At 36.4% G+C, this 25496-nt stretch overlaps 2 protein-coding genes across 2 annotated transcripts in view; one reads left to right on the top strand and one right to left on the bottom strand.

Annotated features, from left to right (window-relative positions):
* Positions 1 to 1717: 1717 nt before the first annotated feature.
* On the bottom strand, positions 1718 to 17869 carry LOC121418316 (D-aspartate oxidase-like). The gene is made up of 10 exons (XM_041612113.1): positions 17414 to 17869; positions 14540 to 14660; positions 13326 to 13411; positions 11899 to 11964; positions 9051 to 9105; positions 8093 to 8194; positions 5605 to 5696; positions 4822 to 4939; positions 3597 to 3698; positions 1718 to 2184 (listed from the first exon to the last, which is right to left on the bottom strand). Exons 1-10 carry the CDS (start codon positions 17626 to 17628, stop codon positions 2062 to 2064), a joined length of 1080 nt encoding a protein of 359 aa, XP_041468047.1. The 5' UTR covers positions 17629 to 17869; the 3' UTR covers positions 1718 to 2061.
* Positions 17870 to 19778: 1909 nt separating this feature from the next.
* Positions 19779 to 25496, top strand: part of LOC121418317 (cleft lip and palate transmembrane protein 1 homolog) — a 33572-nt gene continuing 27854 nt past the window's right edge. The window contains exon 1 of the mRNA XM_041612114.1: positions 19779 to 19889. Within this exon, the coding sequence (XP_041468048.1) occupies positions 19818 to 19889 (72 nt within the window). The 5' untranslated portion in view covers positions 19779 to 19817. The remainder of the gene's footprint in view (positions 19890 to 25496) is intronic.

Genomic DNA, 25496 nt, shown 5'->3' on the forward strand with positions numbered 1-25496 from the left:
TTACAATGACATTTTACAAACCTCAGCTTGGTTCATATTTGGTGGTTGATTCGTCCGATATAATCTAAGTTCATTGACCCTAAAAAGTATTTTTGACTTAAGGTCATGTGACACGAAACTTGCACAAGATTTTCAGTAGTACCTGATTACTCTTACATCCAAGTTTCATGAACTAGATCCATAAACTATTTATTTAAAGAACTAGATCCATAAACTTTTATGACAATTCAAGAAATACCCCAACATTGCTAAAGTTTATTGACCCTGAATGACCTTCAACCTTGGTCATGTGACTTGAAACTCGGGCAGGATATTCAGTGATACACCATTAGCCTTATGTCCAAGTTTCATGAACTAGATCCATATCCTTTTAAAGTTATGATGACATTTTAAAAAAGATTTCAATGTTGATTTCCTCAACATGGTCTAAGTTCATTGACCCTAAATTACCTTTAAGCTTTTACCTTAATCATGTGACCTGAAACTCACACAGGATGTTCGGCGATACTTGATTACACTTGTATCCAAGTTTCACAAACTAGATCAATACACTTCTTAAGTATGATGCCATATCAAAAACTTATCCTTAGGTCAAAATTTCAATGTTGACGACACCGCCGTCTCCGTCAGAAAAGCGGCTGCTAGAGTCTCGCTCTGCTATGCAGGTGAGACAATGTAAGAAAATTGTCATCTGCAATCATTTCACTTTCAAATTTCGTCTTTCCCCTATTTTAAAATCCTGGACCAGCCAAAGATTAAACAGAAATTTAAACAAAATATTGTAGGCTGATAAAACATCCCATTTCGAAGCTGGGAACAACATAGTTTATGAATATCAGTTCAATCATACACATATTCTTCATGCAAGTAAAAATAAAAACCTGCAAAAAGATTGGACACGGCAGTAAAATGTTATATAAAAATAAGTAAATGATATATACAAAACACTAAAATGGTACTCGCACTAATAACAATCTATAAGAAGATAAATTCATGAAAATCTCAATGCTTCCAAGTGAGATTATATGATGGCCATACGCAACGGCAGGGGGGGGGGGGGGGGGGGGGGGAGGCGGCAGGGGGAGCAATTCCCCCCCCAACCCCCCTTCCCTAGAAATGTTGAAACTTTGTTTTTTACTTAAACTTCCACAAAATTCACCATAGCATGCACAAATCCTTCTATTTCAATTTAGAAAATACAAAAGCGTCCCCATGACAAACCCAGTCAATTCGCTCCCCTCCCTTGGGGTTTCTTTGAAAATTTTCTTGCATCTTGTCCCCCCCCCTCCTAAAAAAAAATGTATACAACCATTCATTACACATACATTTCAATATCATCATCAGCCATATCAGTATGAAAGATAAGTCATTTTTATTTTACAATGAGGTAATTCAGGTTGATTTTAATGATGATAATATGACAAGAAAATTATTTCATTGCAAATTCTATGTGCACTTTTAAGAATGAGAATTACTATATTGCTTTTTTGTTCACAAAATAAACAAAATCCATCAGGGTAATCCAAAATATCACACACAAAGAGTTCAATTTCAATCACACAAAAATAAAAGAAATGATAAACAGGAACAAAGGTGAACAAACGTGACTTTGGCTTTATGTAAATGAAATAGAATGGAAGGGTTCTTATGTTAAAGGCCTGGTCACACCGCTCGAGCGTTGTTGGAGCGGTCGTGGAGCGGAGAGAAAAAAATCATCACCGCTCGCTACCATTCACCATTTTCAATTTAGATTGGTTTTTTTTCCATTTTTCCCACAATTTTGTGAGCGAAATACGACCCTCTCTCCATACTGCTCTACGACTGCTCCAACAACGCTCGGACGGTGTGACCAGGCCTTAACACAGATTTATAACAGAGTAGAGTTTGTATTAGCCTCAGGGTCAATCACATACCTAAGTTAAAGCATTTTTTTTTCTACCACTTTATGCAAAAAAATCATTTACATCTTCTAAGTAAAAATGAATATTGATATCAATTAGTTGCAAGAGAAATTCGCAATTGATTGCCAAGATTTCTTGCAGCACCCTTGGCTGATGATGTTTACAATCTTGATTGCAACGTGGATGATTTTTCGAGTATCTGCTGGACGAGTCGAGTGGTTTCCTTGGCGCATCCCCAGTGTAGAGTGACTCCATTGCCTTCGTGGCCATAGTTATGAACAACCTGGTGTAATGAGGAGGATATCAAAAGAACAATAAAAAGACATTTCAAAGGAATGTGAATACGAGGGGGAGACTCAAAGAGACAATTTGGAAGTAAGGGGGGGCAGATGTATATTTTCTTAGATTTAGCTTTATGGGTGACTCGAAATACAGTGGCAGCATATGTCCATAGCTGATTTTTTATTTAGACCTGGGTCCCATAACACAAAGGTTAGCAATTAATCATATGCTTGATTGTTACGATTGATTGTACATTGTAGTCAATGGAATCAATCGTAGAAATGTTCTATGATCAATTTTGTGTTACGGGCCCCAAATCATTCAAACTAATCAATGCAATCAATCGTAGAAAGCAGTCCCAAGATCAAATGCTATAAGCTTTATGCAGTGGCGAATCCGGGGGCACAAGGATGCAAGCTCCCTCTACACTCTGATAATAATCCACAGGCATCAATCCACACTATGCCACTCTCGACCCAGGTGCTACATGGGTACCCGGTAGGATGAGAAAGTTATTGTATGTTTGAATTTGCCATCGCCATTATGAAGCTGTGATGAATGATTGTGCACTTTTTGTGCGGGATTGAAATGAATCCAATGATTGGGGTAATATGCTGTAAAACGTTTTGAACCGTTATGGGAAAAGCGCTATACAAAAAACAGATATTATTATTATTAGAACAAACATATATTGATATTGTGATATAAATAAAGAGAATTAACATCTGCACCCCTCTTTTTAGAAATTATGGATCTGCCACTATTCATATTACAGTCAATCGTCTGAATTTCCAGTCCACCTCAGAAAAATGTTGATTTGAATCAAAAGAGAAAAAAATCAGAGAAGAATAACACTGAAAATTTCATCAAAATCGGATGAAAACTCAGAAAGTTATGTCATTTTAAAGTTTCGCTTATTTCTCACAAAATAGCTAAATGCACAATTTAGTCAAGTGCAAATGAGAGAATCGATGATGTCCTTCACTCACTATTTCTTTTGTTTTTTTATTGTTTGAATGATACAATATTTACAGATTTGACAATAAGGACCAACTTGACTGAACCATAAAATGTTAAACAATGGTAATTCCACATGCTCAGGGCAAAATAAAATTTTGTTTCACAAATTTCACCAAATGAGGAGAAAATTAGAATTTGTCATATTTCATATAATGAAATACAAAAGAAAGTGAGTGAGTGATGTCATCAGTTCCCTCATTTGCATACTGACCAGGATGTGCATATAACTACTTTGTAGAATTAAGCAAAATTGAATATGAAATAACTTTCTTATTTTTCATCCGATGTTGATGAAATTTTCAGTGTTGTGTTTGTTGGATTTTTCTCTTTTTATTCCAATCAACTTTTTGTTGGGGTGGACTTGTCCTTGAAATCCTTGCTACAATTACTAACCTCTATTTTCAATGCACCAAAGTTCATAGTTTCAGCCCCTAGTCTGACTCCTTTGGAACGGGATGGTCTCAGTCCGACCAAATGTTTTACAACCTCACTTCCCTAAAAACAAAAATACGATCCAAATATAATGGTATATGGCCATTCAATATCATCAACACCATATTTGTAAATTGGTAGATACGCATGCAGTCTACAGCTTCTAACCTTCTTTTGATGTAGAAGGTAAGGAGAAGAAATAGAAGTCATATTTGTCATAGTCATATTTCTTTTTCATTAAGACCATGGTCACATTTGCTCTACGGCGGCCGTACAGCGAGTCGACAACAGCCGTTTCAACATTTTTTGTACCAACTACATATATGTGGTTTTGATTGAAATTAATAAAACGGCTGTTGTCGACTCCCCGTACGGCTGCCGTAGATCAAATGTGACCAAGGTATTAGTTCTATCAATTACTTCAGAAATAATAAAGAAAAAAAAATTGATGCCCAAATGATAGATAATATCATTACATGTATGATAAGTGACCTTTTCTGAAGCAGTAGACTTGTGTACAGTGGTAATAGAGTTGGGAAAAGGGCCATGATTCTGTAGCTTACCAGAATGATAATAATAATGATAATAATTTTTTAATTTCTCTTCAATTCTTAATTTCTTTGATAATTTCCTAAAAAGCGCCTTGAGCACTCTATAGAGTGGATTTGGCGCGATATAAGTCAAATTATTAAATTATTATTACAATAATACTTAATCATGATAATGATGATAATAATAATCATATGATAATGAAAATAATGATGATAGTAATATTAATAAAAATAATATTAACAAAAACAACAACAACTAACAATCTAAGAAACATATGTTTTTATCTGCCTTAACTAGAAGGGGCGAGGCTTGACTAGTATTCATTCCAGTCAAGTTTCTGGTTTCGATTATCCTTGCTTTTCTATGTATTTATAACGGATTGGCTGTAAACTCCTAGAGCTACATGGTAAACTTGTGAAATTGTCATTATCATTGCATTCGAAAATAAATTTATTCATTTATTCATTTTAATAATAACAACAACAACAACAATAATAATAATGATAATAATTATAAATAATGATAATAATATACAACATATATAAAGAGCTTATTATGTTTCTAAGCGCTACGTACCATTACCCTGGCTTTAGCAGGGCTACTCCGATCGAGTGATGGAACTGGTAGTACTTACCTTCAGATTTGGTAGTACTTGCGATGCCTTATCTAAGATGTATTTAGCATCCTCTTGGTTTGGTTCAGAATCCCATCTTCCATGCTGAACTGTTCCCCCTAGGACCACCTGTCCATTCCTGGGGGGTCGGGAAGGGGGTAGGGAGAGGGTGATGATGACATTGAATCATAAATCATTATTTGACAAAAGACAGAATAGCATGTCGTCCTTTTAAGCCCATGTAACAAAAGTTAACTTGATGTTAAGTCGATATGAACTTACATGAATAAATTTAAATACAAAATATGTCTTCTTTAAAATTGGATGGAAAAAAGCAACAAAGTATATATTATAAGGCACTAAACATATTTAGTTCCATAATATAATGATATGCAAACAAACGATGTAGAAATTGTGAGGTGATGAATTCAAAATCCAACATTTCAAATGTCAAAAGTTCTTATAGATTTGATCATTAATCACTCCATTGCATTTCAATGAACTATGATATATATTCCATGAAAGAGTCAAGTAAAGGAGTTACAAAAAAAAATGAATGAAACAGACTGGTTTCGAAGTTTAATCTATTAGATGACATCAAGGTAGAATTGAAAGTAAATAATTAAGTGGCTGGCTGGAAATTGGTGGCTGTCGTAAGATTAAATTCTGCACATTGTCACATATCTCACATATATCCATATCTTTATAACTTTTCAATTTTAATATGACTGTGAAGATGTAATGCACTGTAATGTAATAATGACTTATTCCCCTTTTGTACTTGAACTTGTTTGTTTCTGTTACCTTGGAAACACATAGAATGATCTATCCCCCCATCTTTTCATCCCGTCCTTGAGAGAGTACAGGACAAAGAAATGCTGCATCGGGGCTCGAACCTGAAAGAAAATAGGAAATTCACTTTGAGCATCAAGTATGAAGGGAGAGCAATTGAAGAGTGGTAAAAGATGGGAAAAAAGGGTGAGGGGTGGGAGAGGGGGGGGGGGGGATGGTGGCCAAGGGGAGGGAGACAGAGGTGTGAATGTGTTTGTAATACATAATAATGATAAAAGAAATTAGCCTGAAAGAGACATGGAGAGAGGGGGAGGGAGAGAGAGAGAGAGAGAGGGGGAAAGGGAAGAAAGTATAAGAGAAGAAAGACAAAAATGACATGAGGATGTACTGATGTTCATTATTTTATTAATATTTCAAAGTAATTTATACCAAACCTTGATTAATTTATTTTCTCAAAGTAGTAATAGTATGAACTCGGTAGGCCAGGGCCCTGGGAACATATTTTTACTCAGGTGCTGATGTTAATTTAAAAAGGAAAAAAAATTGGTCCCAGGTAAATCCCGGGGTGCTTCCGCACCTTCAGCATTCTGTTTCCCAGGGACATGTAGTACGCAGTGTTTGTCTTAATTTATCTAAATAAAGTTGAATACTTGTACAGTTATTTTCGGTCTCTTCATTTGAGTTGAACATTCTCTTTCAGGGGCCATGGAATGGTTTTCGAATATGGGGGGAGGGGCTTAGCCAAAAGTGGGCATGCTGAACATTCAGAAAATCACAATCAGATGGTCATTTTTATGTTTTTCTTTCTCCACGGTTTTGAAAAAAGTGGGAGGGGAGGGAGGGGGGCTGAAGCCCAACCAAAACCCTCCACCCAACCCCCCCCTCCTCCCATTTCCGTTGCCCTTGTCATTAAATAGCATAAATCACATTTTATTATCCAGATTTTTTTTCCTTTCCTTTTCTTTTATTTTCAACATAATACAAATCAAGTAATTAAAGTCAGGTACATCAAGTCAATACAATAAACAGGACTGCATAATCCCTAGTTTTAGTAAATAACCAGTACCAGAACATCTGCAAATATATAATCGACAAAAAAGTATCGCAATAAAAAGAACCCTGTCGTTTAATGTATTTTATGAGTATGCATTCAAACAGTTTCCAATAAAAACTGGATAACGGCTACATTGAACCTCTTAATATGTCAGACGGTCCATATTCCACTGCATTTTAGTTGTGGGTAAAGAAGAACAGTATGTGCTGTACACAACACTCCCCCAAATAAAAAGTACCCATATAAGATTACAAATAAAATTAAAATGAAATGAAATGACATCACATCATATCAACTTTGAACTGATAATAGGTCAATCTTAACTATGTAAATTCATAACATAACTTTATGTTATGATTACTTCCATAAAATATATTCCCTCATTTTGACAATGTGTCAACAGGTAGAGAGGAGGAGGACATGGTTTATATGTAGTGTTGTTGAGTCAAATATGATGCAAAAATGAATGTATGAATTTTCTCTAAAGGCCTCAAATTTCAGTATTATTAGGGCAAAGCCGTACGTGTTTCAAAGTGATATATTTATAAAAATAGAGCATAAATGGGAAAAATTGAAATGGGCACAAAACATCAAAGGCCGGTGAAGAGGAGAGTGAGGTCAATCACTTGGGGCTTGAATCGATTTAGTCCCCGACTCGATCTGCAATTCAATTGATTTGATTGAATGCCTTTGAAATTCACCAAATCATAGTCTCTATAGTATATTAGACTGTGTTTTGCATGTGAACAATATATGATTCTACCAGTTATGACCTTTTATATCAAGTAAATCCATCCACATGCTCATTTTTATTTCACCATGTTTTATAGAAATTCATCACATTCTCTGTCATCCAAAGGGGTATGACCTGAATGCTCTGGGCTGAGAATATTTATATCTAAATAAAAATAGTAAAATTTACAGAGCAATATGCTAAAAATTTCATCAAAGTCTGATGTCAAATAAAGTTATTGAATTTTAAAGTTTAGCTCTATTTTGTGAAAATAGTTATATGCATGTCGTCATGAATATTCATTAGGTGGACTGATGATGTCACATCCCCACATTCCTTCATCTTGTGTTATTACATGAAATCATAACTGTTGACGTCATTGGTACATGCTTCCAGTGAGATGATAATCCGCGGGCAAATACAGTCGCATTGCTCCATATGGTCGCATGTTATCTCCACGTAATAACAGCATTCGAAAAGAGGCGCGCCCAATTTGACCTCGCTTTCCTGCTCAATGAAAATTACGATGCGAAGCCAGCTGGACATCGTCATTTTGCCTCTGAAAAAAGCATAAACAGCACTCCCAGAACCACGTTTACGATTGGCGTTTTGAATCAACGTTTGATAACGCTGATTATGTCCTCGCAATGGAAGCATAAACACACCCCCAAGTGAGGATAAAGACCAGAGATCTAGGTTCATTCTGCACTCACCCGTATGATCTGACCCCTCAGTGGTTCCAGGGCATCGTCTTGTGCAAGAAACTTTGCCCCTAATCCTGAGCAGTTAACTACTACATCATACACACCTGCAAACTGAGAGAACATAATACTATATTAAAACAAGTATGGTAATTCATTAGAAATATGATCTCACTTGAACAGAAAATAAATGCAAAATTTTTATGATTGAAGTGGTGGCAACATATTACACTACAGTCGCCCCAGCAAAACGGACTCAAATCGGAACACTGCTCAGACGTCTTTCCTAATAACATAGCAAGGATTACTTTGCCAATTTCGTGAATAACCTGACAGACGTAGTGATGAGCAAACAGGCATATAAATTGTTCCAAATGATAGCTTAAATTACACATTATACAGCTGTAGGTAATAATGATAACATTGACTGGCTCTTCTCTCGGGCCGAAACATCAAATATTTGCCATATTAATATGATTCTGTTGGGGGCAACGTATTTGATGTTCCCCTCAGGGCCAGTCAATTACAAAACATTACATGTTCATTCTTTAAAGGTGTTAACACCTGGAAACATATTCCATTCCTTATATTTATAAAGTCACAGATCTTTATGGTTATTTTTGCCATCACAAAAAAGAATATCACATGAATTCCTAGAAGACCAGATAAAGCGTAAAAAACACAGTTTTATAGTTGATTCCTATTATTAAAAGGCATGGCCACAGACTTTTAGAAACACCTGTGCCTAAAGCTGTTTGCAACTAGCTGTAAAGAATAAGCTTTTCTTTCAATTACAACTATTCAAAACCAGCCATACACATCACAGCCACCGCACACGTGTGGTGTGTAAAGTACGAGAGTAGAAATTGAGACTAATCATAAGAATAGAAGACTCACAGTACATGCACAATGAATAATAGATCAAATACTACCAAAAAAAACCCAGAAGAAATCAAAATGACATACTGACCTCTCCTAAACTGTCAACCTTCCTCTGAATGGCTTTCCCACCCTTTTGTAGAAAGCTGTATGCATTCAAACAATTTCAGGGGGAAAAAGAGAAAAAGGTTGCTTGTATCATAAAGAGCTGTTATCAAAGCTTTTTTTAAATAGTGAGAGGTTGGTTGCTAGTTTCGTGGCATTTCAGTATACCCAGTTGTTGTGTATCCGGACGGGTTGTGTGTCCGGACGATCAATTTTAGAATGTCATTTGGAAAAATTTACAAGCGAAGTTTCATCAATTTTTAGTACAAAATGTTGGGAAATATTATAAAGAACAAAATAGAAAATGATTACAAGTAATGAATTCATATTTTTAGTGTAATCCACAGACAAAAAAGAAGGCTTCAAAAAGATAAAGTGTCCGGACACCCGACCCCCCATCCTACCAGTACTTCATTCATTGGATCTTCATTTTAGATCACACGACTGATATGTATTCACAAAGGAGTTTCTGGAAGGCCAGAATGTCTGAAAATATGGCCTCAGATTAAGTATTTGACTTTCTTTGATTTGATTTGATTTCATCCTGAAATCTGGCATCCCACAACGTTTTGACCGGGTGCGCCCCTGACAAGGTCATCGTTAACCAGTATGCCAACAGTATATGCGGTGCTAGTATGGCAAGCCATTTCTGCATTTAGTCCTATTTCTTGAAATATCTAGCATTCCCTGCTTGAATAACAAAAACTGAATTTTAGAAACACAAAGCATCCAGAAATGACATTATGTATCAAGATATCATTTTGTATTGGTGGAAACGGGCAAATCTTGATGTCAAGAAATATGATGAAGTGAGAAACGACTCGCAACACAGCTTGCAATATAAACATTGGCCAATGCTGGCTAAAGGCCCTTAACACAAAGATTAGCGGTTAATCGCTAATTTGAAAGAACAATTCTGATTGGTTCCTAGTCAGTCTGCTGAGCGAAATGTGCATGCAACGATGATCTTGATAGGTTATTTCATTTAGCGATTAATCGCTAACCTTTTTGTTATGGTGTCCAGGTGGGTGTTTCATGACTGGTGATCCTTTCTTACGCGTAAACCATCGCCAATGAACATTTTGGTTGTATGTCATTTACCACAAGAAAGCATCACCAGTCGTTCTTAAAGTCGCTCTTAACTTACGAACAGCTTTATGAAACACCCACCAGGTGTGACAGGGGAAGGGAGAGTTCACCCTGACAAAATGTTTATTGTAGAAATAGCAGAAAAGATAGTAAGCAATATTGAGAAAAATCCATGAAAGATTGAAAAAGTTATTAGAAGTTTATTTTTTGTAAATTGATGTGTTTGTGAATTGTGACATCATATGTTAGCAACAACAAAAAATCAATATCATGTCATTTTCTAAAAAAAATTAAAATGGGTTTTATTGTACCTTCAGTATATCAACAGACAATTTATCTCACTCCCACTCCTAAAAAAATAAAATTTTTAGTCATTATGAACCATTAAAATAATGAAATTCATGCATCTTATATTATAAAACATATGGGGCAGCTGCTCATGTATGACGTTAGAAATCAAAAACTTATAAATGAAATAACTTTTTTAATGTTAACTGGATTTTCCTCAAACCTTCACCAAAGTTTTTTATTGTTTTTTTCTGGTGTTTTTACAACAAACTTTTCATCAGGGTGAACTTTCCCTTTAACTTTTACATTTATTTCCTTTATGGTGGCAGCAGTGGGATGTACAAACTCCATTCTTGAAATGATTTGTTTCCACTTGGCCTACTACCAGATGGTCTAACCCTCAGAGTGCCTAACAACACCATGGCTAAAACCCACTTGGCCTCCTACCATGGTCCCATCTTACAAGAAGTTACGATATATCCGATCCACCTCAAGTATATGGAAATCCATCCATGTCATAACTTTTTCTTTAGGAAATCAGTACAATGTCCTTTGAAAACAAAGAGAAGCATACTGAATCATCAAGAAAACAGTGAAAGTATGAATATACATCATATCAAGAAAATACTTTGAACAAACATGTATTTTAGATGTTGACATTGCTGGCTTTCCATAGTTGTGGTTGACTGGATCAATCGTGACTCTTTGTAAGACAAGGCCCTGATGATCTAATGCTCAAAGTGCCTATTAACAGCATCATGGTTAAACCCACTTGACATACTGTTTGGTTTTATTACCGTTTGGCTCCACTATCACTTAGTTAAAATGCAATTTAGTTTCTTGCCCATATGCTCTGATTTTTCAATTAGTCAACTGCTCTACTTGTATTATACCAGGTGGCAACTTTCCATTGAAATGACTCTGGGTAATGGGTGGGAGGGGCTGATCCTACCCCCTCCCCCATTCTGCGGCTTTTGACAGAGAAAATTACATCATGAACATAAAGTTGCAGTCTCATAAAAATAAAACAAGCTAAAACAATGGAATACTTGATTGAGCTTTATAAAACAGTGTACTATATACATGTCAATTAATGATTGAAAAAAATGGCATATCTATGTGGGGTGGGATCTAGGGATACTTTCAAGGGAGCTGAAATGAGAACGGGAAAACAAAATTACATATGAAAGTACTATAATGAATAACCGAGTACTATCAGCCCCACATCAGAAGATTCATGAAGCATCTGGTCAGGAATTTTCACTGACAAATGTACTCTTGAGTCAATCCCATGCAAGGATTTGATTAGCTTGTCAGTGAAAAACACTGGCTATTTGTTTCATGAAATGCTTCTAAGGTCTTGACCCCGGTCTTGACACAATTACCAGCAGTCTTTCTAATGTAAAAAAAAATCATAGGCCTATATAATGAAGTAGAGATGAAGAGTGTTGAATTACCGCTTCATGAGGTATGGAAGATAGATCAGGCAATTGGTTATCATTGTCATGTAGAAATATCCATCCCTGTCAATGAAAGATTGACAAATACAAAAGAAACAGATTACTGAATGTTCATGAACGCATTAATGAGCATTAGATTTCACTTTGTGTGGTGGCTTAGTTGGTAGAGCATCTGTCTCAAAACCGCGAGTTCCGGAGTTAAACCCCGGCCGTGTCAGCTAGACCTGTTTGGCGTTCAACAATACAAGGGAGAGATCTACGTTGATCTGGCGCTGCACAGTGGCTACCCAGGCCCACGATTATTTGGGCAAAACGTATCTTCGGAGGATTTTCATTTCTGTTTCGAACATTAGAATGGATTTCCTTTTTTTTATATATTTGACAGAAAGGTATAATATATTTTCAACAGAAAATTTCAACTCAGGTTGAAAATGAAATTACAGATTTACAATCAATAGGTTCAATGAAAATAATTCATAAGAACTGAGAAGTTAGCATAAGAAGATAGTTAAGGTGACATAAATATATAATATGTTAGGTGCAATAATATAGAGACAGTGATTTTCCCTTTCAAAAATGGTCTTTTCTGATTCTGAAAAACTAATTTTTTTTCAACTTGATAAAAACATTGAAATTCCATTTTGTCACTGAAAATGTACACAGCAAAAACCTTAATTCCATTTTTGCAGAGGTGAATTCCACTCATTTTTACATGAAAATGAAAGAATCAAACAGAATTTCCGTTTTATTTACCAGTAAAATGGAAAATCACTGTCCCTAGATATTGATAACATTGAAAACATTATAACCTAAAGGGGAAAACAAGTCTTTGAAAAGTTTCTAGACACTGGCGGATCCAGGGGAGTGTTTCATGAAAGGACTTGTCAGACATTTTATCTGACAAGTACCATTCTATCCGACAGTTACCATAGGAACAGTGCTTTTCAGCCAATCCAAATCAAGGAAAGATGTCAGATCTGACAACTTGTCGGACAAAAATGTTGATGAAATGGTCCCCAGGAGAGGGGGGGGGGGGGAGTCAATACTAGCCCATGAGATTGTACAAAGTAAACTACACTGTAGGGTTAACTAGAAAATTAAACCTGAGTGACAAAGTCCGGTTTGACTAAGCCCATAGTCTTAATCGGAGAAAAATCTTGAATAGCAAAATATGCAAAAATTGTATGAACATCATTTATAAGCTGAATTGTGTCCTTTTCCCCCAGGCTCAAAAGGCAGGGTAAACTATTTCAATCACTCCCAAACAATTTTGAATGGATTGAGCACCGAATAAGCGGTCAAATTGAATTCATACCGAGATTTTTTACACAATGACAATTCATTGGCTATCCATATAGTTAATCACAATTTTAGACCAGAGTTGAAATGACAACCAAAATCCGAATACGGGCCCAAGAACTTACTTGAACGTCGGTGCAAAGAGTTTCTTTATTTCTTTTTGAGGAACTCTTCTGTATCCTATAACATCATCCTTCCACCATGGCTCCTCCTGTATCCAGATGATTAAAAACAAATCATCAGGGTACTGTTTCTTTAAAAGTTTTTCTTTTTTCAGTGACTGGTTTTCACTGACTTATTTATTCTCAGCCAATTAGATACCAGGATTTCAGTAGCTTATAACATGGAGGGGAAAGGTTCTTTTGCTTAAACAATGCTGTTCGTTTAGTTTTCTTTTGAATTATATGAATGACCTGGGCCCCGTCTTACAAAGAGAGGCGATCGATCCGATCAATTGCAACTATGGAAAGCCAGCAAAGTCAACATGTGAAATGCGTGTTTGCTCAATTTTTTTTTCTAGATATGAATGTATATCCATAAATTCATTGATTGCTTGACAGTTCTGTTTGCTCTCCTTCATTTACAAGCGGCTCTTTGCACATTTCCTGTAGAAAATATGATGAGATTGATGGATTTCCATAGAGTTACGATCGATTTGATCAATCGTAACTCTTTGTAAGACAGGGCCTTGGAGACTTTCAACCCAAAAGACAAATTTGTACCCTCCACTGGACAGGATTTGTAAAGTAAACTGAGAAGAAGCTCATAACATCTCTCTGCATTGACAAAACCATCATGGAATGCTCTCCTCTACACACTATCACTGTCCCTTCAACTGGTTTCAGTGATGTATGAACTCACACATTTACCAGATACAGGGATTTTTGCCTATGGATGGAGCCATATTGTTAGGAACAGATAAATTTGCTTCAGATGGACGGAATGATAATTAGGCCTATAACTTTTTTCCATGTATAATCAACAGTCTTGATAAAATGTTTCATACCTCATTATATTTCTTTACATCTAATAAATGATAATAATAATAATAATGGAAGTACACCATGCATAATGATGCCCACCAAGTGTGGTCCAAAACATCCTTGTCTTCCACACTGAGAACTCATCCTACCAAAAGATCTTCATAATGATATATGGTATTAGACTTCTGAGACATGAAATTTTCCATTATAAATATCTTGGTATGTATATATTATTTAGTCTTATTGCTCTGGTTATTCATGTCTGACCTAAAGTTTGTGTAAAACATTTATCAAATTATCCTTTTTACCTCTTTTTCAGTGAAAAAAAAATAATTTTCTGAAAAATGAAGACTTACTTCTTCTTTGATCATCTCTGGATACAAACGGTAACCGGGGATTAACTCTATTCCAATTTTGGATGCTTCTGAACTCAAAGCCAAAGGAATGCTATGATCCCAAGTTTCTTTGCCCCATTTCCTGGAAAGCATGAATAAATCATTATGTCATCAAGTCAAGTCAAGTTCAAGTTTATTTAAACCAATCAAAACAAGAGACATATTACACAGTTTAACAAAAAAATGAGAATACACGATAGGTTTGGGAATAAGAAATTTATTGGATATTGTATTGCAATAAAACTCTTTGGAAAAACGTACATATATATATATATATATATACATATCCTATTCTTTGAAACCAAATCCTTCTTTGTTTAAACTCAAATTACCATTGATATTGTGTTTTTCTATCAACTTTGTTGTATTAAACCTATTGAACCTATGGAACATGTTCTCATTTCTAGACTTTCAAGATTGTTCAATATTAGCTTTATTTCCATCTGCATTTCAAACATAACACAAATAAATAGAAATCAGATCATTGATAAATCATCTACAGCGCGTCCCCAAAAAAACTATACACTTTTGAAATGGCCGCCAAATAAAAAATTTAGCACTTTGGGGAAGAAGACCCACATATATGGAAAGCCAATGAAGTCAATTTTCAAATGACACCAAAAAGTTGGAAAACTATTCATGCTTGAGCGAGCACTGCCCACTGAAACAAAGGGTATGAAATTTAGGGTGGGCTGGAATTAGCCTTCCAATTTATTTCAGTTGTTATGAGGCAAATCCTTTCGAACTTGCAAAGTTAAGGGCGTTGTGATAAATTAATAATCAACCGTGATCAGTTTTGATAACTTAACCAAATTTTATAAGTTATTAAATTGAACTTTAGTGCATGAGTGAACACAAATTACAATTTCGGGGCAGCATTTCAACTTTATCATTTGGATCTCTTTTGGGGCAGCATTTCAACTTTATCATGGGGATCTCAGCAATGTGTTCATGGGAGTCGGGAGAATAGGGGGTGAGATAGGGCTTAAGTGGGAGAAGTAGGTTGATGAAATAAGGGTCAACAGAACATTCAGCCCCCGCCCCCTCCCTCTTTCCCGGCCTCCCCTCCGGTTGAGAGACTGATGGCTATTCTCATGTACGCATGAAGTCCAGAGCAGAATGTTGGTTTAATGATTAATTATGAATTAGGGCATCAATTTTTTCCTATCAATCATTTAATCAACAATTTATCAGTAAATCAACTCATTCAATGTGCAGTGTGATCAATCAAACATTCATTTTTTCCAATAAAATATTTCATTAATCATCATCATTAAATTTTTTGGTAATCATTCAAACTGACCATCAGCCACCGGTCACTTGGCAGTTAAGTTTTGAAAAGGCTACAATTCAGGAGGTGAGACAAAGAGAGAGGGGGGCTGGGAAATGGAGGTGAAGAGGGGAGGGTACATATGACTTTTAATTTGTAAAAGGACAAAAAGAAGAGGAATGCCCTTTTAACCAAGTCTTAGCATATCTCGCCCTCTTGCTTGTAACAGGTACATGTACCATCACATTACTCTGACTCTCACGAACACACTTCTGATGTCCACAAGATGAATATGCTACACTAAAATTACAATTCCTGTTCACTCATGCATTACATTTCAATTTAGTAATTCATGAAATTTTCCTATTAAAACCAAAACTTATCTCACTCATGAATAGCATAGCACCCTTATAGCTTTGTAAGTTCCAAGGGACTAACCTCTCAAAAAACTGTATGGCTAATTCCTGCCCAGCCTAGCCAAGCTTAGTCTCTCAGGAGGGGAGAAGTGGGGGAGGGGATGCTAAATGTTCTGTTGACCTTTAGCCCATCAACTTACTTCACCTACCTAAGTCATATTACCCCCTCTTCTCCTGACTGTCATGAACACATTGTTGAGATCCACATGATCCACATGATAAAGCTGGACTAAAAATTGCAATTCATGATCGCTCATGCATTAAATTTCAATTTAATAACGTATGAAATTTTCACAAACAACAAACTGATCACATCTGATCTTTAATTCACCAAATAACCTTCAACTTTGCAAGTACCAAACAAAAAATCTGAAAGAAATTGGAAGGCTAATTCCAGCCCACCCTAGTTTGCATACCCTTTGTTTCAGTGGGCAGTGCTCGCTCAAGCATGAATAATTTTCCAACTTTTTGGTGTCATTTGAAAGTTGACTTTATTGGCTTTCCATATCTATAAGTCTTTTCCCCCAAAGTGCTACATTTTTTATTTGGCAGCCATTTCAAAAGTGTATAGTTTTTTTTGGGACGCACTGTATATACATGTATGATAAAGTGACTGCAATATGTTATTAAAAATACATACTTGAACTTGTGCACTGTAAAACTTTGACAGGATCAGGGGAAAATGACAATTAGTTTCACAGGCATAAAACATTTTAAAAATGTCACAGCTGTTCCCGAAGCACTTTAACGTAAAAATAAATTCACACAAGCAACTTTGAAAAAAAGGTATAATCATTTATTTTAGGGCGCACGTGAGCCCCCAAGCTACCTGCTTTATTAAACTCCCTGCTTTATTATTTATAGCCTTAAGGTCCATAGTAATGCCAATGGTGGATGAGGAGGAGGAGGAAGAAGAGGGGGAGGGGATGGGGATGAGGGGTGAGAGGGGAGGAGGGGAATCGGGGAGGGGAGCAAATTAACAGGGGAGATACATGTAGGTGCTTGTGGGGTAGAATGAAGAACACTGAATTTTTCTTTTAAGCTCACAAGACGATGTTAACACCATGCATCCTACTGCTTTGTTTAGGAACGAATACTCTAGTACTACGCTGCAATATTATTACGTTTGACTTAGCTTTGATGACATACCGAAGAACGTGCACGGGTGTGCCGTTGAGGGGGACTTCCCGGGGATTCCATAAGCCACCAGATACGCATGATGCCAAATGCTCCTCAAAATGCTCTGCAATCAATGTTACCTCGACATTGGGGACTGTTTCAATGATATTGACAGCCGATGAAAGCCCTATAATTCCAGCGCCGACGACGACCACTCTCTTCGTCCTACCCATCTCCGCTGCCATGCTGAACACTATGTACTAGTATAAAGTATTAAAATACAATTTGCAATTGTGTAGGTAGCAGTAGCACTCACTCCCGATATGAGGTCAAAACATAACGGTATTGATACAACGTGCTGCATGCAGTGCGTGCGGTGGTAAGGTGGGTGGTGGTGAGAGATAAGCCCGGGAAATATATTGGTTATTTATTCTGTCTACGAGCGAAATGCGAGGTCAACTCATATCTGGCACAAATCATTTTATTTATTGCAAGTACAAAGCAAGAAACCTTATATCACACCCCGATCACACCCCTGAACCATGGAGCTAGCTCTGTGCCTGAACCTTTTATTTCGAGACACTGCCCAGCTTATATAGCTCGCGGCATAATGGTTTATCCATTCATGAGCCATAATTTGCCCCCCCCCCCCACCATGCACACCACCACCGCGGCCCCTTTCTGCCACACCAAGCTTCCTCCATTCCCCTCTCTCCCGGCTTCCTTTGTGAAAGGTTGGCCGACATGTGTCGTCGATCGGGTAAAAATAATGATAAGTAAAAAAAAACAAGGTATAAAAAATAGTATTTGAATGTCATTTGATGTAGGTATATCAAAGCTAAAACATACAGCCCTCGTCTCATAATAATGTTCTCTGCTATTACGACTGAATTAAAGGGATATAGTCCGGGCTTAAAATAAGAAAAAGAATGAAACAGTGCAAAATGCTAATTCATCAAAATCGGATGACAAATAACAAAGTTATTAATATTTGTGTATCAATATTAAATTCGTCATGAATATTCATTAGGTGAGCTGATGACGTCACATCCTTACTTTCCTTTTTCTATATGTTATTACATAAAATCATAGTATTTCATACATTATGGATGTCATTGTGATGAAATAAGTTGCAGCACTAATAATGCACTTAATCAGTTGTCAATCCAGTTGTAATAGTTCTTGGTAGAACATTTTTAATAAGCCTTATTTCATATAATAAAATGCATAAGAACAAGTGGGGATGACATCATCAGCCAACCTAATGAAACATAAAGACATGCCGGGGACTTGCCTAGAACTGTTTCACCGGAATAATGCAAATCTTTAAAATTCATAACTTTGTTGGTTATTTGTCATCCGATTTTGAACAGATTTTCAGCATATTGCTTTGTAAACTTTACTCTATTTATTGACATATAGATATCTCCAGCCTGGACCATCCCTTTAATGAAAAAAAATATTCTTGATTAAATGTATGGTAATGGAAAACGCTGTACAGGGAATAGCCCGTGCCGAAATTATATGGTGCTATGTACGTAGGCCTGTATTGGAACATCAGAAACCGTTTAAGGACAAGACAACCCTACATAAAGTTGATTTGAATAATAAGAGAAAAATCCCATAGGCATGAAACTGAAAATTTTATCAAAATCAGATGTAAAAAAAAAAAGTTATGACAAGAGGTCGTGTGGTCTATTGGTTAGAGCATTGAACTCACAATCGCAAGGTTGCGAGTTCGAATCCCCAATCTGCCATTGTCGCCACTAACTTTGATAAAAATAAAGGCCCGAGAGTGATATTTGTCTTCTATAACGTCAGCCACTATGACTGATTAACCTAGAGGTAAAATGTTTCATATAGATAATTGGTTATATACCAGCTTGGCGTTTACCAGCATAAAACTGTCATGCCGAGTTCCTATACAGGGGCATAAACAAAAACCCGGGACAAAAACAGAAACATTTTAAAGTGATTGATGAAAGTGATTGATCGATCGAGTAGCGCATATTTACAAAAAGTAATTTTTTTATAGGATATGGATATTCAATTTCATTGCTTTATTTCACAATTACTACCTCTAAAATTGGCGATGAACATTAATTTTGTTCATGATTATGTACCGGGATATGAACACGCGATGAAACCCGGGATCAAACACATAAATAAAGATCCCGTTTTATAAGACTTGTTATAATAACAAATGCGCAATTTTTATAACAAATATAATATCAGTCAGTCAGATTGAAAGATTTCAGTAGCTTTGAACTGTTATTGTAAATATGTTATCATTATATTATGAACAGGCACAGTCCTACAAGCATCGTTGGATAACAGTAACAATTTTTATGAAAGGCCGGACGCGGACTTCTATCCGATTTTCCTTTTACATTTTGTTTTCTTTACGATATCTTATTGAAGACAATGAGCGATAATGGCGTCCACTGACGGTCAAAATGTGCAAGTAAGCGAGAGTCAAAATGCCGGAGTTCCAGAGAATGGGACGGTGAGTATTGCTTCATTTGAAGAGAAGAAGGGAAAAATAACTTTGGTACAAATGTAAATCTCATTTCATACAAATTTTGATTATAGACAACGTTTTAAAGGAAATGCCGCATGGGAGCTGACTCGGGCATTTTTATTTCTGAACTTGCCGGCGTGAGCGATTTTTGTGTATGCAAATGAATAGGCGTCATCACGTTTCCGTGTTATGAGCTTTATTGTATGGGGAGGGACATGTATGTGCCCCTGAAATTGAATATGGATTTCATAAATGTTCCTCCAAGGTTTTTTTTTTGACCTGGTTGATTCCTCTCTCAAGAATGGGGACGGGACAACTCGGACCACGGGACATCTCGGACCGCGGGCCGAGTTGTCCCACCCAGTACGAGATTTTTTTTCCACAAATTTGCGTCTATTTTTCCGTAATTTCGAAATTTCTTGTAAAGATTTTCTAGAGATATGGTCTGATGGTAATGTTCTTCACTTTCTATTACTTTTTTTTCGCTGAAATAAAAAAAAAAGTGTAATTTTAGGCGTTTTTCGACAGCTCGCGATTCCCATAGGCGAGCGTGTATTAACTGTGTCGGTGCTCGGCTCGGCCCCGCTCAATAACTGACTTGATTTTGTGATCATTTCTCCTCAAAGTACCACTTTTATCGCAGAAGATGGACTTTGTTGTATTCCATTACCTCCATTTTCTCATCACAAGGATAAAATTTGGTGTATTTGCACGATTTTGTTCAAGTTTTTCACCTTTTTCTCTCTGGTCGCAAGAAGCGAACAACCGATGAACGGTCCGCTGCTCTTCATCGTAATTCTCCGTAGCTAGCTCGGCCGCCTAAACTGGCGGGGTGGGATTTAGCCCGAATCCACAATGGAAGTGGGCGTGCAGTCAAAGAGCTGAGCTTGACTGAGTGAGAGAGAGTGAACTAGAGTTTGAAGCTTGGCAGTGTCGTATAGGCTCTGCCTTTTTTTGTAAATATATATTTTTCAATTTTTTCTATATTGATTTTCCCTGGTTTCGAGCTCTAAGATTTTAATGATATAATTATGCTTCAATTTCTTTGACTGAGTGTGACTGTGGTGTGGATGTTTGAGCACAACGAACCATTGTCCATAGACTGTGTACAACGGATAGATCGTCTCTGCACAGCGATTCGAAGACCGCTGATTGGTCAATCGCGCAGATCACGTCATGACCACGTGGTCCCAAAAATAATTCCTTCGGACTGCGTGCGGAAGTATCGATAGCGATAACGATATCCGGTCACTTTGTGTACGCCGTAAATTGTTTTGGTTCGTGATCGGATCGCTCCGGTATCGATCAAAAATTATCGAAACTCTGCAATTTCATGCATATTCAGGCGACGCTCCGAAACCCGGAAGCCAATTAACTTTGTGCACGTTGCGATAGACTCTACAAATTCCAACGAACACGATGGCATATAGACGCTAATTCGTAAGATTTTGACGGAAAAGCAAGAAGTAATCGAAATTTGCTTACCTGTGCAGTATCGGTGAGAAATAGATCCTCCGAGAATACCTTTCATAATTCATATAAAATACGGGAAAGTGAAATTCTAGGTCGATTTTGGTACGAGGTGATAGAGAATTGCACACTTGTTTTGGTGGAATTCTGTGTGAGGAAATAAAAGGCTTGCACTGCGCATGCTTACTATATTTTCATTCATAAATTGGTTCTCGGCAGGGGCTGGATGACGTCATGTAATAAGCAAAACTGTACACGACCGCTACGTTCACGCTCCGCTATCCGTTGTACACAATTGTTCGTTGTGTTGAGGTGCTCAAAAATAAGTTACGTGGGTGGGGGCTCGGGGCGATTTCACTCTTGCCCCCGAAATGCGAAAAAAATATATTCGGGGTGTAGCTGTGTTGGCATGCCGGGCTGAGGCTAGCCATCAATAATTTTTTGTTTTTTGGAGAGGGGGGGGGGCTTAATTTTTCACTTTAAATTGATCATTTTTAGGCCTATTTTTTGTACATTTTATTTTTCATATTGAGTTTCCCTGGTGTAGAGAGTTGAGTTTTAAGTTGCAATAATTAATATGCTTCAGTTTCTTTGATTTTGAGTGTGACTGTGGTGTGGATGTTTGAGCCGAACAAAAAAATATGTGGATGGGGGCTCCGAGCATTTTCACTCCTGCCCCCGAAATGTGAAAATGTTCTAGGTGTATCTGTGTGGGCATGCCAATTTCATTTTTAATTTTTATATTGAGTTTCCTTTGTGTAGAGAGCAGAGTTTTGGATATAGGGTAAAAGGTGAATAGCCGGCAGAGATAGATTTAAGAAGAAAAATCCGTCCCACGAATGCCGCCATGTAGATTCCGTCCCACATAACCCAAAAATATGGCTTGATTTTTGTTCAAAATCATGTCATGTGATGAAAAATCATATTAGGCCCTACAAGTATTTTGGTTACATTGAAAGAAAATAGGGGTAATCCTTTTTTCCAATTATAAATAAATTAAATTCTTCATTCAATAAAAATGACGAATTTATGATTTTAAATTTAATTTCTTTTACATAGCATGTGGTTTTTCTTTTTGATTAAATTCATTTTATTGCTTTATTTTTCATCACTGTGCATGTCATGATTTTTGTCTCACCTGGATGGCAGAGTGAGACTATAGGCGCCGCTTTTCCGACGGCAGCATCAACATCAAATCTTAATGCTGTCATTTAATAACCTTCGGTTATTAAATGACAGCATTAAGATTTAACCCTAAATAGACTGGGCTATTTCGACGCCTATAAAGACTGGGGGGGGCTGATTCAGCCCCCCCTTATGATCTCGGCCGTTGATCACGCGATCGCGACGAAAATTGGCACACGCGTTACCCATGGCATTATCTACAAAACTATAACATCAAATTCGGCAAAAAATCTCATGTCTCATTAATTATGCTAATTTATGCGTAAAATCATAAGTTTGCTCTAATTAATAAAATAATGCCCCTGAAATGCTAATTTTTGTTTCACATACTTTAGATAGGCATCTGATCAAATTGATTTTAAAAAAATTTCAAAATCAAATTTATTTTCTTATGTATTTCTTTGTTTTTCGACTTTTTGTTTTTTATTGTTTTTTCAATGGAAATTGTCGGGGACTTTATTTTGACCTTAAACTAGATAAAATTAATTGATTTTAAGCAGTAAAAGGAAAAATAATGAAACATTTATGAATTTTGGCTAAGAACACTATTTGCATTGGATTTGTACACAAATTCACGTTTTTGAGTAATTTGGGGTCTGCATGCACTTACGAAATGTTGCGTAATTTCGGAACCGCGTAACCGGGAGTCACAATTTTGGTCTCAAAAGTTGCGCGAGACTTGAAAGTAAAAAGTCAGCGAGCGACGCGTTCAAAAAATTTCGCACAGCGGATTTATCGCGAAAAATGTCGAGGGGGGGGCTGAATCAGCCCCCCCCAGTCATTTTAGGGTTAAGATGACAGCATAACTTATATCACTGAACATCCTGCAGTGAGTTCCAGGTCACATTATCAAGGTCAAGGGTCATGTAAGGTCAATGAACTTTGGCCACATTGGGGGTATTTGTTGAATTACCATCATATCTCTTTAAGTGTATTGGTATATTTCATAAGACATGGAAATAAGAGTAACCCAGTATCACTGAACATCTTATGCGAGTTGTATATAGTAGTTTTCAAAGTCAGCACTACTGTTATATTGAATCACGTGATGCAGGTGAGACCGCCAGAGGCATTCCACTTGTTTTATTGTAGAGACTATACTCTTTCTCGAGAAAAAGAAATAATTAATAAATCATTTAAAGGGATGCTCCGGGATGAAAATATTTATATATGAATAATGTAGACATAGCAACATTCACATATCAAAGTGCTTATTTCATAAAAATCTGATAACAAATAGCGGGGTTATTGAATTCAACTTTAAAAAATTAATCTAATTTCACATAATAAAAAAAAGAACAAGTGAGGATATGACATCATGTATGAGGTTGCTGATTAAATATCCATGAAGAAACGCCAGACCTGTTTCACCAGAAAAATACAAATCATTCTTTAAAATGCAGCGATAATATTGTTTTTCCTTATCCGATTTTGATCAAATTTTTATTGTTTCTTTGCTCAAATCATATCATTATCAGCCTCGGGTTCCCCATTGTCACTTATATATAGCTCATTAATCTTGCCACAATTTGGTCCAGTTGTTCAAATTATCTAGTAAATACAATATATTTTATTAATTGCAGAAGCTTGTCTTAAGAGTCATTGAGAAGGTGATCATACCTGCAACTTGCATGATTAATGTAAATATATACCAAAAGTCAACAATTTTCTAACTGGTACACCTTAAATGATTTCATCCATACATGATACAAGGAACTAGAAAATGTAGATTGGAAAACAACACTAGGGCAACTTAGTGTTAGATACAAAGTTCACTTTCTAGAATGGGTGAAACAAAAACAACATCACTCCAAAGGAACTGCAAAAATTATTTGATAAAAACCAAACCCTCTTCATAGTTGATATTTGCAATATTGTATTGACGACTCTTCTCCTGTTTTTAAAACCCAGACAAGAATGACTTGTTGTTACCCCCCCCCCTCCTTGTACCTGTCATTTCTTTGTATTTTCCCTCTTTTTCTTTGTTTTTTTTCTATTGATCGATGTTTCATTGTTGAGTATTGTCTTTTTTTATTCCAGTAATAGAATATAAATTTAATTGAAATGAGAGTGATGAACATAATGAGAAAGGGAGACAATGATAAGATAAGAATGGAGATAAAATATGATTTGAAAATATTACAATTTACAGAATATAACATATTATTTTCTATTCATTCAAAGTTCATAATTCATTTTTATTCAGGTTTGCATTTTAAATTCAAACAATTAGGTGATGCATTTTGGAACAATACTAAATTAAATACATTTTACTTGAATAAACAATAATTGGTAAAAATGCAAAAATATTCTAAGCTGTAGGGCAAGGCTTCAGTCTCCAAGCTCACGACTGTACAAGTATGTCCACTTCCATTGGCAATTGTGGCTGAATTCCATCCCGGCAGCCTGACATCCACCCTTGAGACCAAGAAATGAAATTAAAGAAAGTAAATCAGTTTTATTTTAAATCCTGTAAAAAATACAAATAATTAATTTAATTAAAAATCAAGCCCCCAAATAAAACACTTTTTTTAATTGATGGCTACCCTCAGCCTGACATGCCCACACAGATACACTTAGATCATTTTCACATTTCAGAGGCAGAGTGAAATCGCCCTGAGCCACCACCCTAGCTCGTAAAAGTATTTTGTTCGACTCAAAACATCCACACCACGGTCACACTCAAAGTCAAAGAAATTGAAGCATATTAATTATTGCAACTTAAAACTCAACTCTCTACACCAGGGAAACTCAATATGAAAAATAGAATGTACAAAAAATAGGCCTAAAAATAATAAATTTAAAGTGAAAAATTAAGCCCCCCCCCCCAAAAAAAAATTTTTTTATTGAGGGCTACCCTCAGCCCGGCATGCCCACACAGCTACATCCCAAATATTTTTCGCATTTAGGGGGCAGGAGTGAAATCGCCCCGAGCCC

Source organism: Lytechinus variegatus, chromosome 7 (assembly GCF_018143015.1).
Source record: "Lytechinus variegatus isolate NC3 chromosome 7, Lvar_3.0, whole genome shotgun sequence".
Taxonomy (NCBI): Eukaryota; Metazoa; Echinodermata; class Echinoidea; order Temnopleuroida; family Toxopneustidae; genus Lytechinus; species Lytechinus variegatus.

What these genes read in the sequence shown, in the direction of transcription:
- LOC121418316 (XM_041612113.1), bottom strand. Translation starts at nt 17,628, where the DNA reads ATGGCAGCGGAGATGGGTAGGACGAAGAGAGTGGTCGTCGTCGGCGCT. An exon ending in CAGAGATGATCAAAGAAGAA is followed by an intron (nt 13,412 to 14,539) that starts GTAAGTCTTCAT and finishes ATCTGGATACAG; the next exon opens with GAGGAGCCATGGTGGAAGGA. An exon ending in TGAGGGGTCAGATCATACGG is followed by an intron (nt 5,697 to 8,092) that starts GTGAGTGCAGAA and finishes ATTTTCTTTCAG; the next exon opens with GTTCGAGCCCCGATGCAGCA.